The sequence below is a fragment of the Ammospiza nelsoni genome, chromosome 1, assembly GCF_027579445.1.
Source record: "Ammospiza nelsoni isolate bAmmNel1 chromosome 1, bAmmNel1.pri, whole genome shotgun sequence".
Taxonomy (NCBI): Eukaryota; Metazoa; Chordata; class Aves; order Passeriformes; family Passerellidae; genus Ammospiza; species Ammospiza nelsoni.
The window spans coordinates 19,620,703-19,637,627 of NC_080633.1; the positions used below are offsets into that span (position 1 = coordinate 19,620,703).

A 16,925-nucleotide genomic window follows, 5' to 3' on the forward strand; every position below is an offset into this window, starting at 1 on the left:
TGGGGCAGATCATGGTAAATTCAGGCTTCTTCTGTCTCTCTGTTCAGCATCTGTGTTAGAAAAATCACCATTCACTGACAAACTTTCTGCTGACAGTGGTTGTCAACAGCAGGTCCCCCTGGACCACTTCCAACTGGTGCTGAAAATGATGTTTACTCCTGGTGTAATTGGGACCAATCAATTTTAAGGCCCATTACTGGAAAGGATGACTGCATCAATCTGTAATGGGCCAGAAATGTGTTTGTCTCTTTTACACAAGCCGGAAAACAGTTTTCAACATCATTTGAGCAGGAATTAGAAAAGCTGTTGCCAATGATGATTGTCACCAGCTAGTCATTTTCTTAGTGTTGATGGACCCCAAAGTGTAGATGAGAGGAAAGAGGGCAGAGACACAGCTGACAGGCCATTAGTTAGTGGCCTTAACAGCTCTTAGAAAATGCTAATCAGGGACAAACAGTAAGAGACAAATTCTTGTGCCGACAGGTGTGCCCAATTTCTCGCTGAATCCTTAAGAAGGCAAAATGTGTCCATAGATGCTTGTGCATATTTGAGTAATTTATTATGTATTTTTGGGCTAGTTTGGTGTTGGAATAAATGAGAAGATAAAAGATTTCAAGAAGGGTCTGAATCTCTTAAACCCAGGTTTGCTTGGCTCACCATGTAGAAGTTTCTGTTTGTTGATTGATAGTCTGAGATGTTTTGCAGCATTGTTAGAAATCTGTTTACTTTATGGCACTGAAGTGCATTCCACTGGTATTCATGTAAGGGGAAGCATCTTGCAGACCCTGCTGGAGTAACTAGATCAGCAAGTTTTTCCTCAGTGGACCTTATGCATTTTATAAGTGCTCGAGGTTTGGCCTATTAAAATCAGTTTGGTAATTATGAGCAGGCCCTGAATATTCTCCATGATTTGCAAAAACCAGTTGCAATTCACATTTGAGTATGTAATCACATTTGGGATTAAAGATGAGAAATTATTTTGTTCCAGTTAGAGCTTCACAATAATATTCAACAATATAACCACTTTTTATTGTGATTTCAAACTGGGTAGAAACCCACTTTAAATTTAGTTAGTATCTGTAATTTACTGTTTTCAGCTTCACAACTCAAGATGGTACATTTTTTTTCCTTTTTAGTTGCTCCTTCTTCCTTGCTTGCATTTCCCACTGATTGGCCATAACTCTCCATCTAGGTCTTTCACTGCTGCTCTAAAATTGTTATCTCAATTACTTTTCCTATGCAAGATTCAGCTGGAACAATTTTTTTGTATACTGTGGTCCTTGTGAAGTGGAGCAATTCTTGAGCCTTTGCTGATTGTTTTTTTGGTAGAGCCTGAGCAACCCTTTGAAGTGAAGATTTAGTAAGGAAATTGTGTAATGCCTGGAAATTCCAGTCAGGGTATGAGCCTTTTGGCTGAACCAGCTCAGGACAAAAGATGGCTTCTTCTCTGGGTGCTTCTGCTGATTCATTTTTTTTTGTTGCTTTTCCCCCCTCATGGGCTTCTTCACTTTCCATCTTCTGATGCCCATGGGTGCACGCACCAAGCTGGTTGCTTTGCCCTGTCTACATCTGTTCCCCTGCTCTCTCAGAATAGCTCTGGTTTTACTGTTCTAACATAGCACTATTAAAAAAAAAATCACTAGATGGAACAGAATAGCAGCTGTGTAATGGAGGCCAGCAGAGTGTCCCAATGGGAGAGGGTCAGCATCCAGGGATTGAGGTTATTCAGGAAATGGGAAACATATTTTTTCTTTCTTTGGCCTACCTCTGACAAACTACTGTTCTGCTGCATAACATTTTTATTCTCACTGGAGTATGACAAGCTGCAGAATGGAGCAAATATATATTGCAGACATTTGTAAAATGCTAGATGACTTCCCTCGGACATAAGTAATAGGTATACTGGTTTAGGTGCAGGAAGAATAATAATTCACTCAGGGAAAGACATAGCAATTGGCCTTGCATCTAATATAATTGGAAATGGTGAAATATAAAGGACTGTCACTGTCTTATTTCTCCCCCCCTTCCTTTCCCCGAAATTAACCACAATCCATTATTTCATGTACTATATGATCATGTCATTTGGGAGCAATAAGTGACCACATTTCCTCAACTTTATCACCACTGTTCTTGATTCTCTGATGTTAAATTCACTACATTCCTAATTTCTATTTTGAGCACATATGCTGGCCCTTAATTTGCAATTTACATGGATCATAGGGTGATATTCAAAAACCTGTTTCTGCTGCCTTTGTGGTTTTCACCTCACCTCATGTGGTCATTAGGATGAACAGCATATAATTAGCTAAATTCATGTAAAGTCCTGAATTGCAAATGCTTCTCTATACCTCTAGTTTCTTAAAAATCAGAGAAAATCTAAACATAACTAAAACAAAAGTTCCAGTGGTTTACACCAGCTGGAAGAATCAACTTTTGCTTTGTATGTATGTGATAATTTGGGCTGAATGCATCAAACCTATTTATTTGGTTTTTTTATTAGTGATTACACTAGTGTGTCACAGCAGATTAAAAATTATATGTTCTATTTGTGGGCAGGCAGCCAACAGTGAAGCCTGTTTAGCTTGTCTGCTTAGCTGAAGCCATATGGACACAAAATTACTTTCCTGTTGCATGTAAGATATTTGCCAAAAAGTGAATTTTTTTCCTTTTCTTTTTGCAATACCATTTCTATGAAGTATATTTGTCACTGAGTACTGCAGTTTATGAGTTTGTTGCATTGTACCCAAAGTGAAACTTTACATTGGAAGTAGGAGCAGAGGTTACAATAAGAAACTTCAAGCTGAGAACTTTCTTGCTGGTGAAATACTATCTTGAGATGTTGATTAACTTTGTGAAGCAACAAAAGAAAATCTAAAAGATTTCCCAGTAAAGGATGAAATATTTTTTTACTTTCTATTTCCTCTAAACTTTGTGTTCTCCAACTTCTGCCTGAAACTTCAATTTGTCAGACACTTTTGAATGCCAGGGACAGAATGTCATTAAGAATAATTCAATAAGACAGCCCTTGGAAATTGGCTTGGATTGGCACATGTGCTAGGGCAGGAAGAAGTTGACAAACCTTGAAGAGGGAAAACCAGGATAACTTATGGAGCTCTATGATGTCCCTGAGGTCTGTGCTGCTCCTGTGATTGCTTTGCTAAATGAAGAATGTTTGGACTCTCCTATCTGTGATTGAGCCTTCTGGCCAAAAGTTTCTGAGCCCATTCATTTTGGTTGTGACTTTGCACAAACAGAAAGAGTCAATTGTGTACTCAACATGCTGGAGCACTCAGCCTTCTTGTTCCCATGATAGTGCAAAGGAGCAAGTCAGTGGCGTTGTGGGGATGCTGGGGTGGAGTTGAATTCCATACGAGCTTCATGTCTGTCTAGTACTGACAAAGAAACTCATTATGACAGAATTACAGTTTCTCTTCCGTGTAGCTGCAATCTGCTGAGCTGCAGTACACAGTATCAGAGGAGGAGCTAATTTATATTAAAAATGGGTACAACATAGTAAAAAAAAACCCTATACTCTTAAAAGTCCTGTGAAATTTTATGGTAAAACCTAATATTTGTGTCTTTGCAATGCTTTTAATTTTCCACTGTGCTTCTAAGCAAAACCAGTTTTCTTTTTCAAATTGTATTTTATGCTTCTGAATTTCTTCCTTATCATGTTGCCTTGTGTGTGGGTCTTACCTTACAGTCCCTGTCAAGCAGAACTCTGTTGGAATAAATTAGGTGGAGTTCTCTAGTTTGATGTCTGATTTGACCAGTCATTCAAAGCTTATATGTAGACTTCAAACTTTATTGTTTATTTTAAACAAAACTATGTTTTCTTTGACAGGTATCTTATAAGAAGGATGTGCAAGATACTCATAGGTACACTGAAGTGCTGAACAGACCAGACATAAAGAAGGCAACTGAGATAACAAAGATAATAAGTGATGTATGTTCTCCTTTTACTCTCTTTCTATTTTTTGGATATGTATTTTTTTTCCCCAGTTTTGATCAGATTTTTTTTAGAATGCTACTGGAATTCTCAAATGTTTTGAACAGAAAATGTGCACCCCCAAATCTGCTAGGGAGATTTGATTAAATGAAATCCAAACATAACCAAAACAAACCAGTCTTGCCTGGCAGGCAAGAAAGCTATGGGTTTCTCCTTTTTAGGTGTTGACAGTATGATCTTTGAAATTATTGGTAATTGATGTAAGGACAACATGAAAATTGTTAAAGTTGGTTTTGTTTCAGCTTTATTTGTAATAACCATTCTCAAGATAAGTCATGTGCTTGTATGCTATACTGCACTTCAGAAGACATCCCAAACCTTTTTTTACCTTGGTATAAGAGAAACTGGCATCCCAGGATACCCCTTCCTTTTCCCGTCTCATCCAGGAGTGACAGGAAAATGTAATTCCCTTCTGTCCTTCCAAGAGCTTTTCAGATGCTGCTTCTTTCATGGGGGCTCTCCTCCCTGAACTCCCCTCTCAAATTCTTTGCCCTTCCACTGTGGCCTCGGCTAAAAGACAGGTGAAGGAGCACTTTAAGAAGCAGCAGTGTGTGATGCAGTTCAGTATTGTATTGTAGATAAGGCAAACAATATATATTCTTAAAGCCCTGAGTCAAGTTTTTAAGTAGTTAATTAAATGTGCGACTGACTAGGCACATTTGGAGAGACAGATTTAAAAGATTGAAATTCACCTTTCAATATTCAAGATTTTTTGAAAACCAAGAACTTCTACTAAGTGTTCTACAGCATTCAAATTTACTAATTGCTGTTCAAGTGCTCTTAGAGTGGCTTTGGGACTTTTATTTCTTCCAGTCTATTCTTATGACGTGTCCTTGCTGATTCACAGCGCTTGAGTAACGCAAGAAGCCTGTTCTAGGCCATGGGTAATTTAGGTTGTGGCATTGCAAAGCACCTATTGTTGATTCATCTGTGTTTTTTTCTGATGCATTGTGGGGAAGAATTGCAGCAGTTTGCATGGCAGGCAGTTCAGCTGCAGAGATCAGGTAACATTAACCTTGCGGGACTAATTCAGCTCTGTGACACCAGCGCAGTCTCACTGACATCCAGCGAGACCGCAGTGCTAAAACCGAGAGCGGAATTTGACCTCACAGTTCAAAAAAGTTGCCCCTCAGACTAGTTTTATTTCAAGACTGCTTTCAGCTGCTGCAAATCATCTTGGGTTAACTGTAGACCCTGTCATAAGAAATGCTGAGCCACTGTGACTCATTCTGCCTTGATCAGGAGGACAGTATTTCTCTGGCTGAAGCTGTGCATTTGGTTAAAATTGAGTTTTGTGAATGCTGCACATTGTGTTTTACAATTAATAAATATTGTATTGTTAAGGAGCTGAACCCTGAGAAGGGCTTTACTCAGAGCTGATTAGAACAGTAGTGTCAATGCAGACCATTATGTGAGACTTTTTCTTCTAGCTTTAATGCTTACATTTCTCTTGATAAACAAAACCCAAACAAATTATTAGTGATTCTTATCCCCCCCCAATTTTTTTTTTTTTAATTTTCAAGGCAAAGTACAAGAAAGGAAGGGGAGAGCTGAATAAGGAGTCTGCTGTACTTGGAAGACCTGATTTTGAACATGCTAAAGGAGTTTCAAAACTTTTAAGCCAAGTAAGATTCTCCATCATTTTACAATGATTTAATCCAAATATCTCATTCCTAGTAATGCAAAGAAATACTTAGATTTTTAGATGATTATCTCTAATGGCCTTGAAGATTATGTTCTCAAACTTTTCATTTAACATTGCAATGACTGGTAAATTTTGGATTCTTAGGAAACCAAATACCCATTTTGAAGCAAAAATACAATGAACTTTGACTACAACTTTTCTCTTGTGGAGATAGTGTATATTTATACAGATTTTCTAGGATTTCTAAAATATTAACTGTATGTAATTTAGAGGCAAATTTTGCTCCTCATTTAGTTTGAGTGGAACCTTACCCTGTGATTAATCCCGCTGAAGTAACTGAGGTCTTTTGTGTAGCTGCTTGCTAATGTGAGTAATGGGATCTGAATTTGGCCTGACATGTAAACCACCCGCCTTCCTTCCCCCTGAAACTGAACCTGTTATGTACTACTGTTATATATTAACCTAAAAAAAAAAAAATGGCCTTAACTAAAAAGAAATCTGAAATAGAAATATTCCTTCTTTGTCTTAGTAATTTTTTACTCACAAGATGTACACGTAAGATCTCTACTACAGATCATCTTGACATTGTGAGAACAGATTTTTCACTGCTGATCTGTTTTTTGGGGTTTTTTTCCTTTCCCCCTCCCTTTTTTGTCTGAAGTAGTTCTTTAACAGTGCCTTGCATAATCCTTGCTAGTAATCCTGTCCAGTTACCCTTGGAGCTTTTGAAAACCCAGGAACTGCCCTCCTGTAAGAGGAGGATAGTGCCCTTTGATTGAAGAAGGCTGTGTCAGCCTTCTCAGAGCCAAAAAACCTCTCAAGGGTAAATAGTGTATATTCCAGGACAGTCTCAATATCAGTAATATGTAAAAAATACCTGTGATTTGGCCAGATACTAAATGTCTTCCCGAGAACTAGCATAAAATGAGAATAATGTGTCATAGAGAACAAGCTGAAAAACAGTGCAGTGTCTGCAGGAGGTAGAGCTCCTTTTGCTGTTATCCTTAGATACCTGCTGCATTCACACCATTGTAAACTTTGAAGTATTACACAAGGAGAAAAAGAAGGAAATAAATATTTTTTATTGCTTTGTTGGTGATGTGCCCAGAATCAAAATGAGTTTGTGTTTTTCAAATAGATTTCTGCCTTCTATTTTATAGTGGATCATATTCTCATTTCTCTGCTGATGGGCAAGTCTGCTAAGAGATTATTTTGTGTTTAGCATTGTGCAGGCTTGGAAGTCAGCCTGTACTTTCTAGCAAGAGGCACTGTGATGCTGCTCAGACCTGAGTGTCACTTACAGGAAATGGGACTGTCATTTAGCAAACATGTTCAATGGTTTTTAGACGGGTCCATATCCAAATTTAGTGTGTAATGTCCTTTATATCTACTCGATGGCTGCCTACACACTCCTGTCCTTGCAGCTCACTCCTTTGAGCTTGCAGCTGCCTGTTTTTGCCAATGACACCAAGCTGTAACCTTTTCCAATAGCCCTCTCCATCTTCCCAAGCCTGGCACCCGTGAGATTGTGGCCAACAATCACAAGTGAAAAATATCAGCTGGATCATGGGGTCCTGCAGGCTGCTGAGCCAGCTACGTGGAAGGCTTCATCAATGCACATTTTATCTCATTTTTATTAGATGTGCTTTTTATCTTGGACAATGCAAGCTGCATCTACAAATGCTTTATAGTAGGGCCTCTTCACTGCCAGGAACTGGGATGGCAGCAGCTCTAGTTGAGATCTTCTGTGGAAGGCAGCATTCACTGTGCAATTTTAACTTCTTTAGAAAGTCCAAATAGTGCAGAAGGTGTGACAGGAAGGGAGAAGGTGACAAAATCTATCTTATGTTTGGTTTATTTGTAAAGAAGATTCTTATTAAACCTTGGTGGTCCGAACTCTGCAGTCACTGGCCCTGGATCCAAGTTTTGGGATCCTTTCCTGCATTTTCCTCTCCTCAGTCTGAGCTGCTGTGGCTGCTTGGCAGTGTGTGTGATGGGGACTGTGCTTTCAGAAGAGGGGCAGCACCTCAGCCTGACACTGGAGGGTGGAGGGTGCAAGTGCTGGGCAGCTCTCAGCAGCAGGGAGGTGCACTCAGCAATTCCCCCACGTCCTCTGAAGGAAAGGCAGTGGCCATGAGTTGTCTAATGTTCTTACGCATTATTTGAATCATTATAACACTTGGACACACTAATCATAAATCAAGAGCACAGAAAAATGAAGATGACCCCTGTGTCCAAAGAGCAGGGTGGTGGGGCAGGATGAGGAATGCACCTGTGCTAGAGGAGAGAAAGAGACCTCAATACAGGTCAGTCATTTCAGTCCTCTTCATGCAAAGATCATGAAACAGGTTTGTAACACAAAATATAAAAAGAGTAAAGCTAATGATCTCTTTATTGTCTCCAGACTTTCTGGCTTTTAGAGTTTCCATTTGTTTCTCAGAAAATGGGAAGATCATAAACTTTTTGTGTTGAAAGTTGATAATCTCCCTTAATTGCATGAATCTATAAGCTGCGACATGCAGAGAAATATTAGTTATTTGACCCTCACAGTAAATTTGCAAAGTTGACAATTCTGATGGATGTAATGGGAAGAGAAGATGATAACATGTTTTAATGTGGTGCATATGGGTAGGTAATTTAGGGAGTATAGAGAACAGGAGCAAGAAGAGGTCAGGCAGTGTGGGTGTAACGAAGGGGGAAAGCAATCAAGGCAAGCAGGAAAGCAAACAAAGCGAAGAAAATAGTGTTAATGTTTGACTGGCACTCAAGGCTCTACAGAAATCACTGTTTTCTCTCTCTCTCCTTTCTTTCCTTTTTATTTTTTATTTAACAAAGCTTTTGACAACAACAGCAGCAAAAATAATAGCTCCCAGAACTAGTATATTTACCCACAGCATGTGGTAACCCTTTTCTGTTGATTTTAAATGAAATTTAAAACAGAAACTGTGTTAGCCCTTGTGAAAACATGGAGCTTGTCAATTTGCCGAGTGTGCATTGTATAATTTGGGCTATTTTTTTCTATTTTTTAATTAAAACAAGCTCTTGTTCATGCCTTTTTTATGTTTTTAATGCATTTTATTAGCTTTTTCAAAGAGCTGCTGATATGAAGTATTCCTCTTATGGTGTTCAGTAACTGGTTTTAAGATAAATAATTTTGGATATTCATATTTGTTGCTGAATCTGGTGCTTATTGTTTTAAGGATAAAATTGTTAGAGGTAGAATGTTTTTCAAAATGCACCTTCTTTGAGATTTTCAGTAACAACCCAAAGAGCCTAGAATTTTCTCAGTCCTTCTTTGCTTTAAACTCTGCTAGTGCTTTTAGCAATGAATGTTTCAATTTTGCTCTTTGTTTATGCTACATTTCCTTCAATATATATGTGCTCTGACAGGCTTTTTCCCTTTTTAAAGATGGTTTCATATGCTCATGAGGAAATGCTTTAGCTGCAAGTGTCTGCTTCATCATGGGATCCCAGTGGTTGAATGATTCAATTTTTGTAGTTTCTTTGTAAATCTGAACAGTGGGTGATGTCATCCACTTCTGAAACCGAACACTCCCTGTGTGAACAGCTTTGAACTACAGATTTGATTTAAGAATGTTGCTGCTAAGCTTCAAAAGACACTGCTCTGTCCAGCTGCAATTCTGACTTTTATAGGTTTTGTGCAAGGCCGATGAGAAGTTTGTTTATCCAGGCCTTATTTAATTCCAGTTTGGTTTTTCAGGGATGTTGTTGTGATAAAAGGCTGCAGAGTCTGCTCTTTCTTAAGCAGTCTTTAGAGAGCAACCTCCACGCATTTCTTTTAAATTAACCCCCACCATATAATCTCTAAAAAAATAAACAAACTTAAGACTTTAATGAAGATGGTAAACAAGTAACTGTCCTTTTAAGTCCTCATTAAAGTAAAGCTCTTGGTTAATGATGAAATTTGTAGATAAGTGTCCACTAACAACCGTCAATTCTACTCCCACTTGTTTGCTCCTTCACCATATTATAGCCTTGCTAAGACCTCCCCCCTTCAGATGGTTTAGAAATTATATGAGGTATTTTTCTTCCTTGTTTTTATTCAGAACCCTTTCTCTCAGGCATGTTTCCTCTCTTTAAACTGCATTTACCCTGTTCAAAAGGATGATGAATTCTGCGTGGTTTCCTTCACCATGACTCATCCATGGGCTTGCTCTTCTTTCTTCACTCTCTCCCACCCCACGCTTCCTTTCAAAAGGGAGAAAGAACCAGAAAAATGTTGATAAAAGAGAAAGTGTACATCTACATAGCTGTGAATGCAACAAATCCCCTATGGTAGGTCAGTTAAATGGCTGCTGGAAGTGCTCTGGAGACACTGCCAGGGTTGTCTGATATTGCTGCTGTGCTCCGCTTTGCTCAGAGCGACCTGTGTGACAGAGAGGGGAGCAAAGGCAATGAGCTGAGCAGCCAGGGCAGGCAGCAGAGCCTGGGGCTGTGAGACAGCCCTACTGCAACCAGTACATTTACACTCACCTTAATTAGGGGATTTCTTTAATTTTGAAACCCTCCTGCACATCAGGACATGGGGCCCTGTGAAGAGTTGGCTCACTGGTCCCCCCTCTGTTCTTCAGTGGCAGCAGTGTGATCTGAAGTGACTCTAAAGAGGGTCTGTCACTGAAACCTCTGGATTGAAATGTACTGCTAAAAATTTTTTAATGATGGCATGAAATGACTGCAGCTGGAAGATGGCAAGCCAGTTGTGAGCAGAGGTCCCTTTGGCACTAACGCTTTCTCACGTAACAAGAATTTCTATATCATGTTGTGCATTTGGTCTGTGTGCACTGTTTGTGGCATTTATTGACCAGGAGAAGGCAGCCTGCAGTGGCTGGGTTTTTTAGTCTTATGCTTGGTGTTGTTGTCATGTCGGTAAAGGAGTAAAAGACAGTTTTGCTCACCCAGCTGTCTTGATCTCTGGCTTTTTGAATGGCATATTATAGCAATGCCTGATTTTCATTAGAAGGCAAATTTTGGATTCACCTTTTAAAAGAGAAAAGCACTCTGATTTATTCCTTCACTGCTCATACAGAGCATGGATTTGCCTTTGTATTCAGATAAATGCTTTTGCACTTGATCCAATGCCAAGGCAAATATCAAACAATATAAACCAGATGAATATACCAGAAGGCAATAGATTCTCTCTTCTGCTGTTAGTGTGAAAGATTATGAAGTTCATCATGTGTTCAGATAAAGTTTCTCTTTAAAAGTAGCAATGTTTTAGAATTCCCTTACTTCTCAAAATTAACTAAGTGCTGGAATAATAATATAGCGCTTCAGCCTATATGGCTGGTTCCTGTTTGAGTAGCTTAATTTTTGTTTCCTGTTATCCTGATTAATGAAATAGTGGACATTGTGGGTAAAGATAATGAAATTGCATAAGCTGAATAATGTTGAGGGTCTTTTGAGGCAAGGAAGAACTGAAAATCAGGAAAAAATAACCCTCTTCCCACAACTAAGGCTGGGAAAAAAATTGAAGATTGTTTGAGGTGGCTTAACCACTTTATCAGACATTCATGTGGGAATAGAGAAAAAAGGAGTAGGGAAGAATCCATGTATTTATTTAGTGCAGAGCGTGGTAAATTATAATGGATGTTGCATAGGCTCAGATATCAGGTGTCTGCCTAAAATTCATGAAAGCAGCATAATTCAGACTGAACTTTATTCTCCTCCATTATGCCCAGCTGTTGGAACGAAGCAGACATGTGTGCAGAGTCTCCATGTGTTTGATGATCTCTCACAAAGGGAGCAAAGGAGGGAGATATACTGTTTGTTCAATTTCATATTTTCAGATTCTGAATTCAGTTTTTCAACACATTTTATGGAATTTTTGGACTTATTTACTTTTAGTGCCATTGTCTCAATATTTCTGTATTGCTTATTTCCTCTTACAAGTATTGTCATTCCCCCTTTTTCTTTTGAACGAGAAGAAAAAGATGAAGGTGAAGGCAAGCAGTCATTTAATTATGCTTTCCAGCACTGTAATGAGGTGGGCATTATCCCCAAGAAAGGACCGTACTACAGAGGGATTCCTCAGTGTCCTCTAGGAAATTTCTGGCAAAATTAAAAAACAGACCTGGCAGTACTGGTGGCAATCTAGCATAGTGAGAGTGACATGACCTGGTGGTGGGAAATTTGATTCTCACTTCCCACTTTCAAGTGGTTGAAAAATGTACAAGTGATTTGTTTTACAAATGTTACAATTTATTCACCTCAGACTTTTTTTTTGTTAAAACCACAATTTTGATGTTAATTGTGAATTGAATTAATCTTATTGGCTAATTATTATTGCTGGTCAGAGAGTTCTATTTGATTACTCATGTGAGTCATATGGTCTTGTTTCTGTTTTCTTTTTATAAGTCCCTCCATACCAGTAATCACATATCACAATCATAAAATTTTAGTAAACTCAGATACATAAAACTTAATTTGAAACCAACACAAGACTGTCACAGGTATGGGTAAACTGAGTTTCTTTAAATTTTGTTTAAAGGTTTATGAATAAAGTAATTGCATTTAATAAGCTTCTTTGTAGTCTGAATTCTCTGCCTGTTTTAAGTGCTACATGTTAATATCAGACATGTTTGTTCTGTTGAAAGGTAAAATACAAAGAGAAGTTCAGTAAGGAAATGAAGAGTCACCAGTATAATCCTCTTGACAGTGCTTCCTTCAAGCAAGCACAGATTGCATCCTCCTTGGCAAGTGATGTAAGTTAATTTGCTTTGTATTTTATATGCATTTACATGCTGAATAATCTAACGTTTGTTCACAGGTAGAATTTTTTTTTCATCTTATGAATTCCTCTGAGCTACAGTGTCTGCTATACAGTGTGTAGCAGGTACAGCATGTTACTAATTTCTTCCTCGGCTTCTGACTGAGGGCCTGAAGAGTTTTTCATAACCATTTTAGATAAGATTCGTCTCGCCTAATTTTGTTTGTCAAAAGGTGTGGCCTCTTACTCTGAGCTAATTGCCTTGTACTTGGTCCTTTTTATTCAGAAAGAAATAAACAGGTCTAGAGGTCAATTCTTCTCACCTGTTAGAAGTGCCTGTCTTTAGAGGAGCAAAGTACTGTCATCTCTCCAATGGTTATAGAAGGAGGTTACATAAGCAGTTCAGATTTGGATGTCTGTGTTTTAGACTTCATTCTTCTGGTTGATCTTCTCAATGGCACTACAAAATACAGCAGTCACTAGGTTCAGCAATGGGTGGCTGCTGCTGGAGGCAGACTGGAGAAAACATATATATTGAGTGATAATGCTCTTGGGATGATAAATTTAAAACTATGTTTAATACTAAAAATGCAATCTTTTCTTTGAGGCTGTGATCCCAGATAGCCAAAAGACAAGCCTTCTTTCTGCAGTCCAGCATTTCTGAAGTGTGAGGTACCATGCAATTGGAACAGGAAAGACTGGCTCTGGGAAGCATACAGAAGATTATGTAATTATTTCCAAAATCTAAATGTGTAGTAAAAATCAGTTGAAGCAGTTCTCATTATAAGAAATGGGCAAATTGAAGTGAGGAACATGATACATGTGTGGAAATGACTAAAGGTATTGAAAAGATTTCTCATCCAAGATAGGTAAGGTAGCTAGTTTTCTTTCTGTAAAGTTGGATATACAGATCTTCAGCTCTACAGGTTTTCCATTCTCAGAAGAATGGAAAATCCTACTGTAGGCTGATGGGATGTTACTTTCTGCTACTTCATTAAGTAATTTATCTTTTCCCTTAGGTTTCCATATGACTTATATTTGCTGCAAGCAATCTATATTGGATAAAATGTCCAGGAACCCTTCCCTTTAATTGCAATATATCAAACTTGTAAATTGGATGGTGTGATTCCTGATAAGAATTCTAATTCTTTAATTCTAATAAGAATTAAAGGTGTTTAGAATGAGTAGACCCAAAGTGTTGAGGAAGACACTCTTGATTTAAGTAGAGGGTGGGAAGGGAGGGGAGAGGAAAATAGAAGAAAATTAATTCTAGCCCGAAAAGTGATAGAAAGTGTGATTTTGTTGAAAATGTCCTTGCTTGGAGGGAAAGTTTGAGTAGTTCCTAAGTACTTACTCAGCAGAATGAGTCCTACATTGGTCTTTCCTTTTCTTTGAAATAGTAGTAGATGACCACCATCTAGTGGCTGGGAGAGATTGTTCAGGCAAGCACTTAATGTTTTCTCTTTCTGAATGGTCACACTGTAATACAGAACTGTGAATTATTTTATTAATCTTTAGTTTGCATAACATGAATTTTCTTTCCAGGTGAACTACAAGAAAGATTTGGAAAGCCTACATGATCCAGCATCTGATCTACCAAACCTGCTGCATTTAAACCATGCTTTAAATATCAGCAAAACACAGAGTGATGTAAGTTGCCTCTTTAAGAACGACCTGAAAAATAAATCTAGTAAGGAATGTGCTATGTATAGTCATGGTAGGAAACACATTTTTGCTCTCAAATGTAGTGGGAAATAGTGTTGTAACTGTAGTAGATGAGAGGTGTAGTGAAGAAAAACAGGTTTTTATGAAGACATATTTCAGTTATTAGAACAGATAATACATACTGTGGAAGAATCACACAGACTTCTCATGTTGAGTGCTTCTTTTCATATGTCTGAAACATTGACTGTTTTTCTCTTTGTTCTAAGACCTAAAATACTTCTTTCCTTGCAAATCTCATTTTGTCTAAGATCTTGCTTTCATCTGCAAGTCTCTGTACAGAAGTGGCCATTGTGCTAGTTTCATATTTGGACTTTTTTCATGAATGGCCTCTGGAGTCTTAGCTTACTTCTGGGCTTCTCTGGCTAAGCTTTTTTCTCCTCCGGCCTGTCTGACTCTTCCTGACTCTTCCTGCACTGTGTCAGATAAATAGGCACAGGCTCCATTCTGCCATGTAGCAAGACATGGCCCTTGATGGGGCTGGTGGTGTGATACATGGTCCTGGTGGGGGTTGAAGTAGGAAGGAAGAGCTAGGAAACTTGGCTCCTGTGCCATGGTGAAGGTTCTTTCCCACTCCAAGAGCACCTATGCTGCATATCTGCTACCTGGGTAGCTGCATTTGTCATCTTTACTCCAGAAAACACAGCAGGCCTGCAGAACTACTGCGGAGAGGCACGAGTGGGTGGTGTTGGGAAGGAAGGAAGGTTGCTCTTTGGTTGGCAGGAGTTGAGTGTTTCATAGACAATTAACTCTCATGAGTAGGAGCACACTGGGTCATCTTTTGAGTCAGTGCCTACTTATGTCTAAAATAATCAAAACAATCCATCTATATTTGATTTTTGTGTGTTTTTTTTTTTTTTTTTTGTCTGTCTTACTCCCTCTGTGAAGGTAACACTGACTATCACCTTTTGTATGAGTAATGAATGAGTTGGAATATTTTTCTTCCTGCATTCTTCATGCACTTTTTGGCCCAAATCTAGTTTCCTTCTATCCTTCTAGTATGGTAATATTGGCAGTCTTTTTTACTGATTAAATGAGTCCATCTTAGTCCATCCCTAAGAATGGACTTCATCAGTTTATCATCTTAGCTCTAAGAATTTAGAAGCCTGGACTTTCCCTTAAGGCAGATCATGTCTTGCAAATTGTATTTCTTTCTTTTGTCCTGGAGGGGTTGATTCATAATGTCCATGTGCTTGTCTGATGACTCCATAAATACTAAACCTATGATTTTTACGTTGTCCAGATCCTAGTGGGTATTTTTATTTTGTACAAGAAGAGAAATGCTTTGTCAATCCCTAAGCTCTCCACTAAATAGTTGTCTTTTAAAGAAACCCCACTTTTACAGTCCTTCTCAGATTTGACCTCCCCATGTCATCGCTTTTATTTAAACACAGTTTATTCTTCCTTTCTCCATTGCTTGTGTTCTCCTTGACTCTCCACAGCTCATACCAAATCTGTTTTGTAATCTGCCACCATTGTAAAAAACAGTCTAACTGACTTCTTCCCTGTGTTAACTGATTTCCAAAGACTGTTTTCTTTTTCTTTCTTCTTTTCTTTTTCTTTTTTTTTTTTTTTAATTTTTGTTTGTTTTTTTTTTTTTTTTTTTTCTTTCCCCTTCTGAAACAGAGCTGGTTGCTAATTGCCTGATTTTTCTGTTTCCCTGCAGTATGCCTTTCTCTATTGAAACCTATATGGTTAATTAAACTCATAAACTGATATTGTTGATTGAATGAGTGGTTTTGCTTATTGACCTGAAGTGTAGAAGTGTGTGCACTTTATAAAGCACTTACACTGTAATTTCAATGCAAGGGTGTTAAGTCAACTTCCATGGGAATAAATGGCAACAATTAGGAGGAAAGCTTGATGGGCATCTTTGGACATAAATAAACTGATTTGAACTGGTCAAACTCATCCTGGTTTTATTGTTGTGATGAGGAAGAAAGGTAGACTTCTCCCTTCATACACACATTTCCTGGCTTCACTTGGAATGGAGCTAATTTTCTTCCTAGTAGCTGGTGCAGTGCTGTGTTCCGGAATGGAATCAATGTTGATAACACACTGGTAGTCCAGCTGTTGCTGAGCAGTGCTTGCACTAAGTCAAGAACTTTTCAGCTTCTTATGCAGCCCTGCCATTGAGGTGGCTGGTGGTGCATGAGAAGCTGGGAGAGGAGACAGGGTCAGCCAGGAGAGCTGACCCAGACTGGCCACAGGGATGTTCCACACCATATAGTGTCATTCTCAGTATATAAACTGGGGGAAAGCTGGCTGGGGCTTCCTTCTCAGGGACAGGCTGAGCAGAGATAGGTTGGTGATGAGTGACTTTTTTTCATTCACATCTCTTGGTTGTAAATGAAATGGTTGTTCTTTTACTCCCTCTTTTTTGTTATTTTCCTTTTATTACTGTTTCTTATTATTATTATTACAGCTTATTTTATTTAAATTATTTAACTCTTCTTATCTCAAACCACAAATTTTCTCACTTTTACCCTTCTGATTCTCTACCCATCCTACTCGGGTAAAGTGTGTGAGCAGTTGTGTGGCTGGCTTTGGTTAAACCATGACAGATATATATGTAATTCTGATATGAACTATGGACACACAAAATTTGACACTTTGATATATGCAGAACAGCTAGTTTAACTGTTTTCACATTTTAAATCTGTTCCTATTGTGGAGACTTTCAGATACTGATGAAATTCAGGGTAAAAAAGGGGGAACTTAGATGTATTTCATTTTAATAAACAGGGTGAATAAACAGAACTTCAGAGACTGAATCTGGTGCTTGTAGTTTAGCTTAATGTAGCAAAAAGTTATGAGCTTAA

At 38.4% G+C, this 16,925-nt stretch overlaps 1 protein-coding gene across 4 annotated transcripts in view; it reads left to right on the forward strand.

Annotated features, from left to right (window-relative positions):
• The window catches only part of NEBL (nebulette), a 245,696-nt gene that overhangs the window by 175,116 nt on the left and 53,655 nt on the right, over nucleotides 1–16,925 (forward strand). For 2 of the 4 annotated variants that reach the window (XM_059489448.1, XM_059489453.1), the window contains exons 6-9: nucleotides 3,845–3,946; nucleotides 5,533–5,634; nucleotides 12,269–12,376; nucleotides 13,927–14,031. The exons of the other annotated variants lie outside the window; for them this stretch is intronic. In XM_059489448.1, the coding sequence (XP_059345431.1) occupies nucleotides 3,845–3,946; nucleotides 5,533–5,634; nucleotides 12,269–12,376; nucleotides 13,927–14,031 (417 nt within the window). The remainder of the gene's footprint in view (nucleotides 1–3,844; nucleotides 3,947–5,532; nucleotides 5,635–12,268; nucleotides 12,377–13,926; nucleotides 14,032–16,925) is intronic. 4 annotated transcript variants of the gene reach the window in all.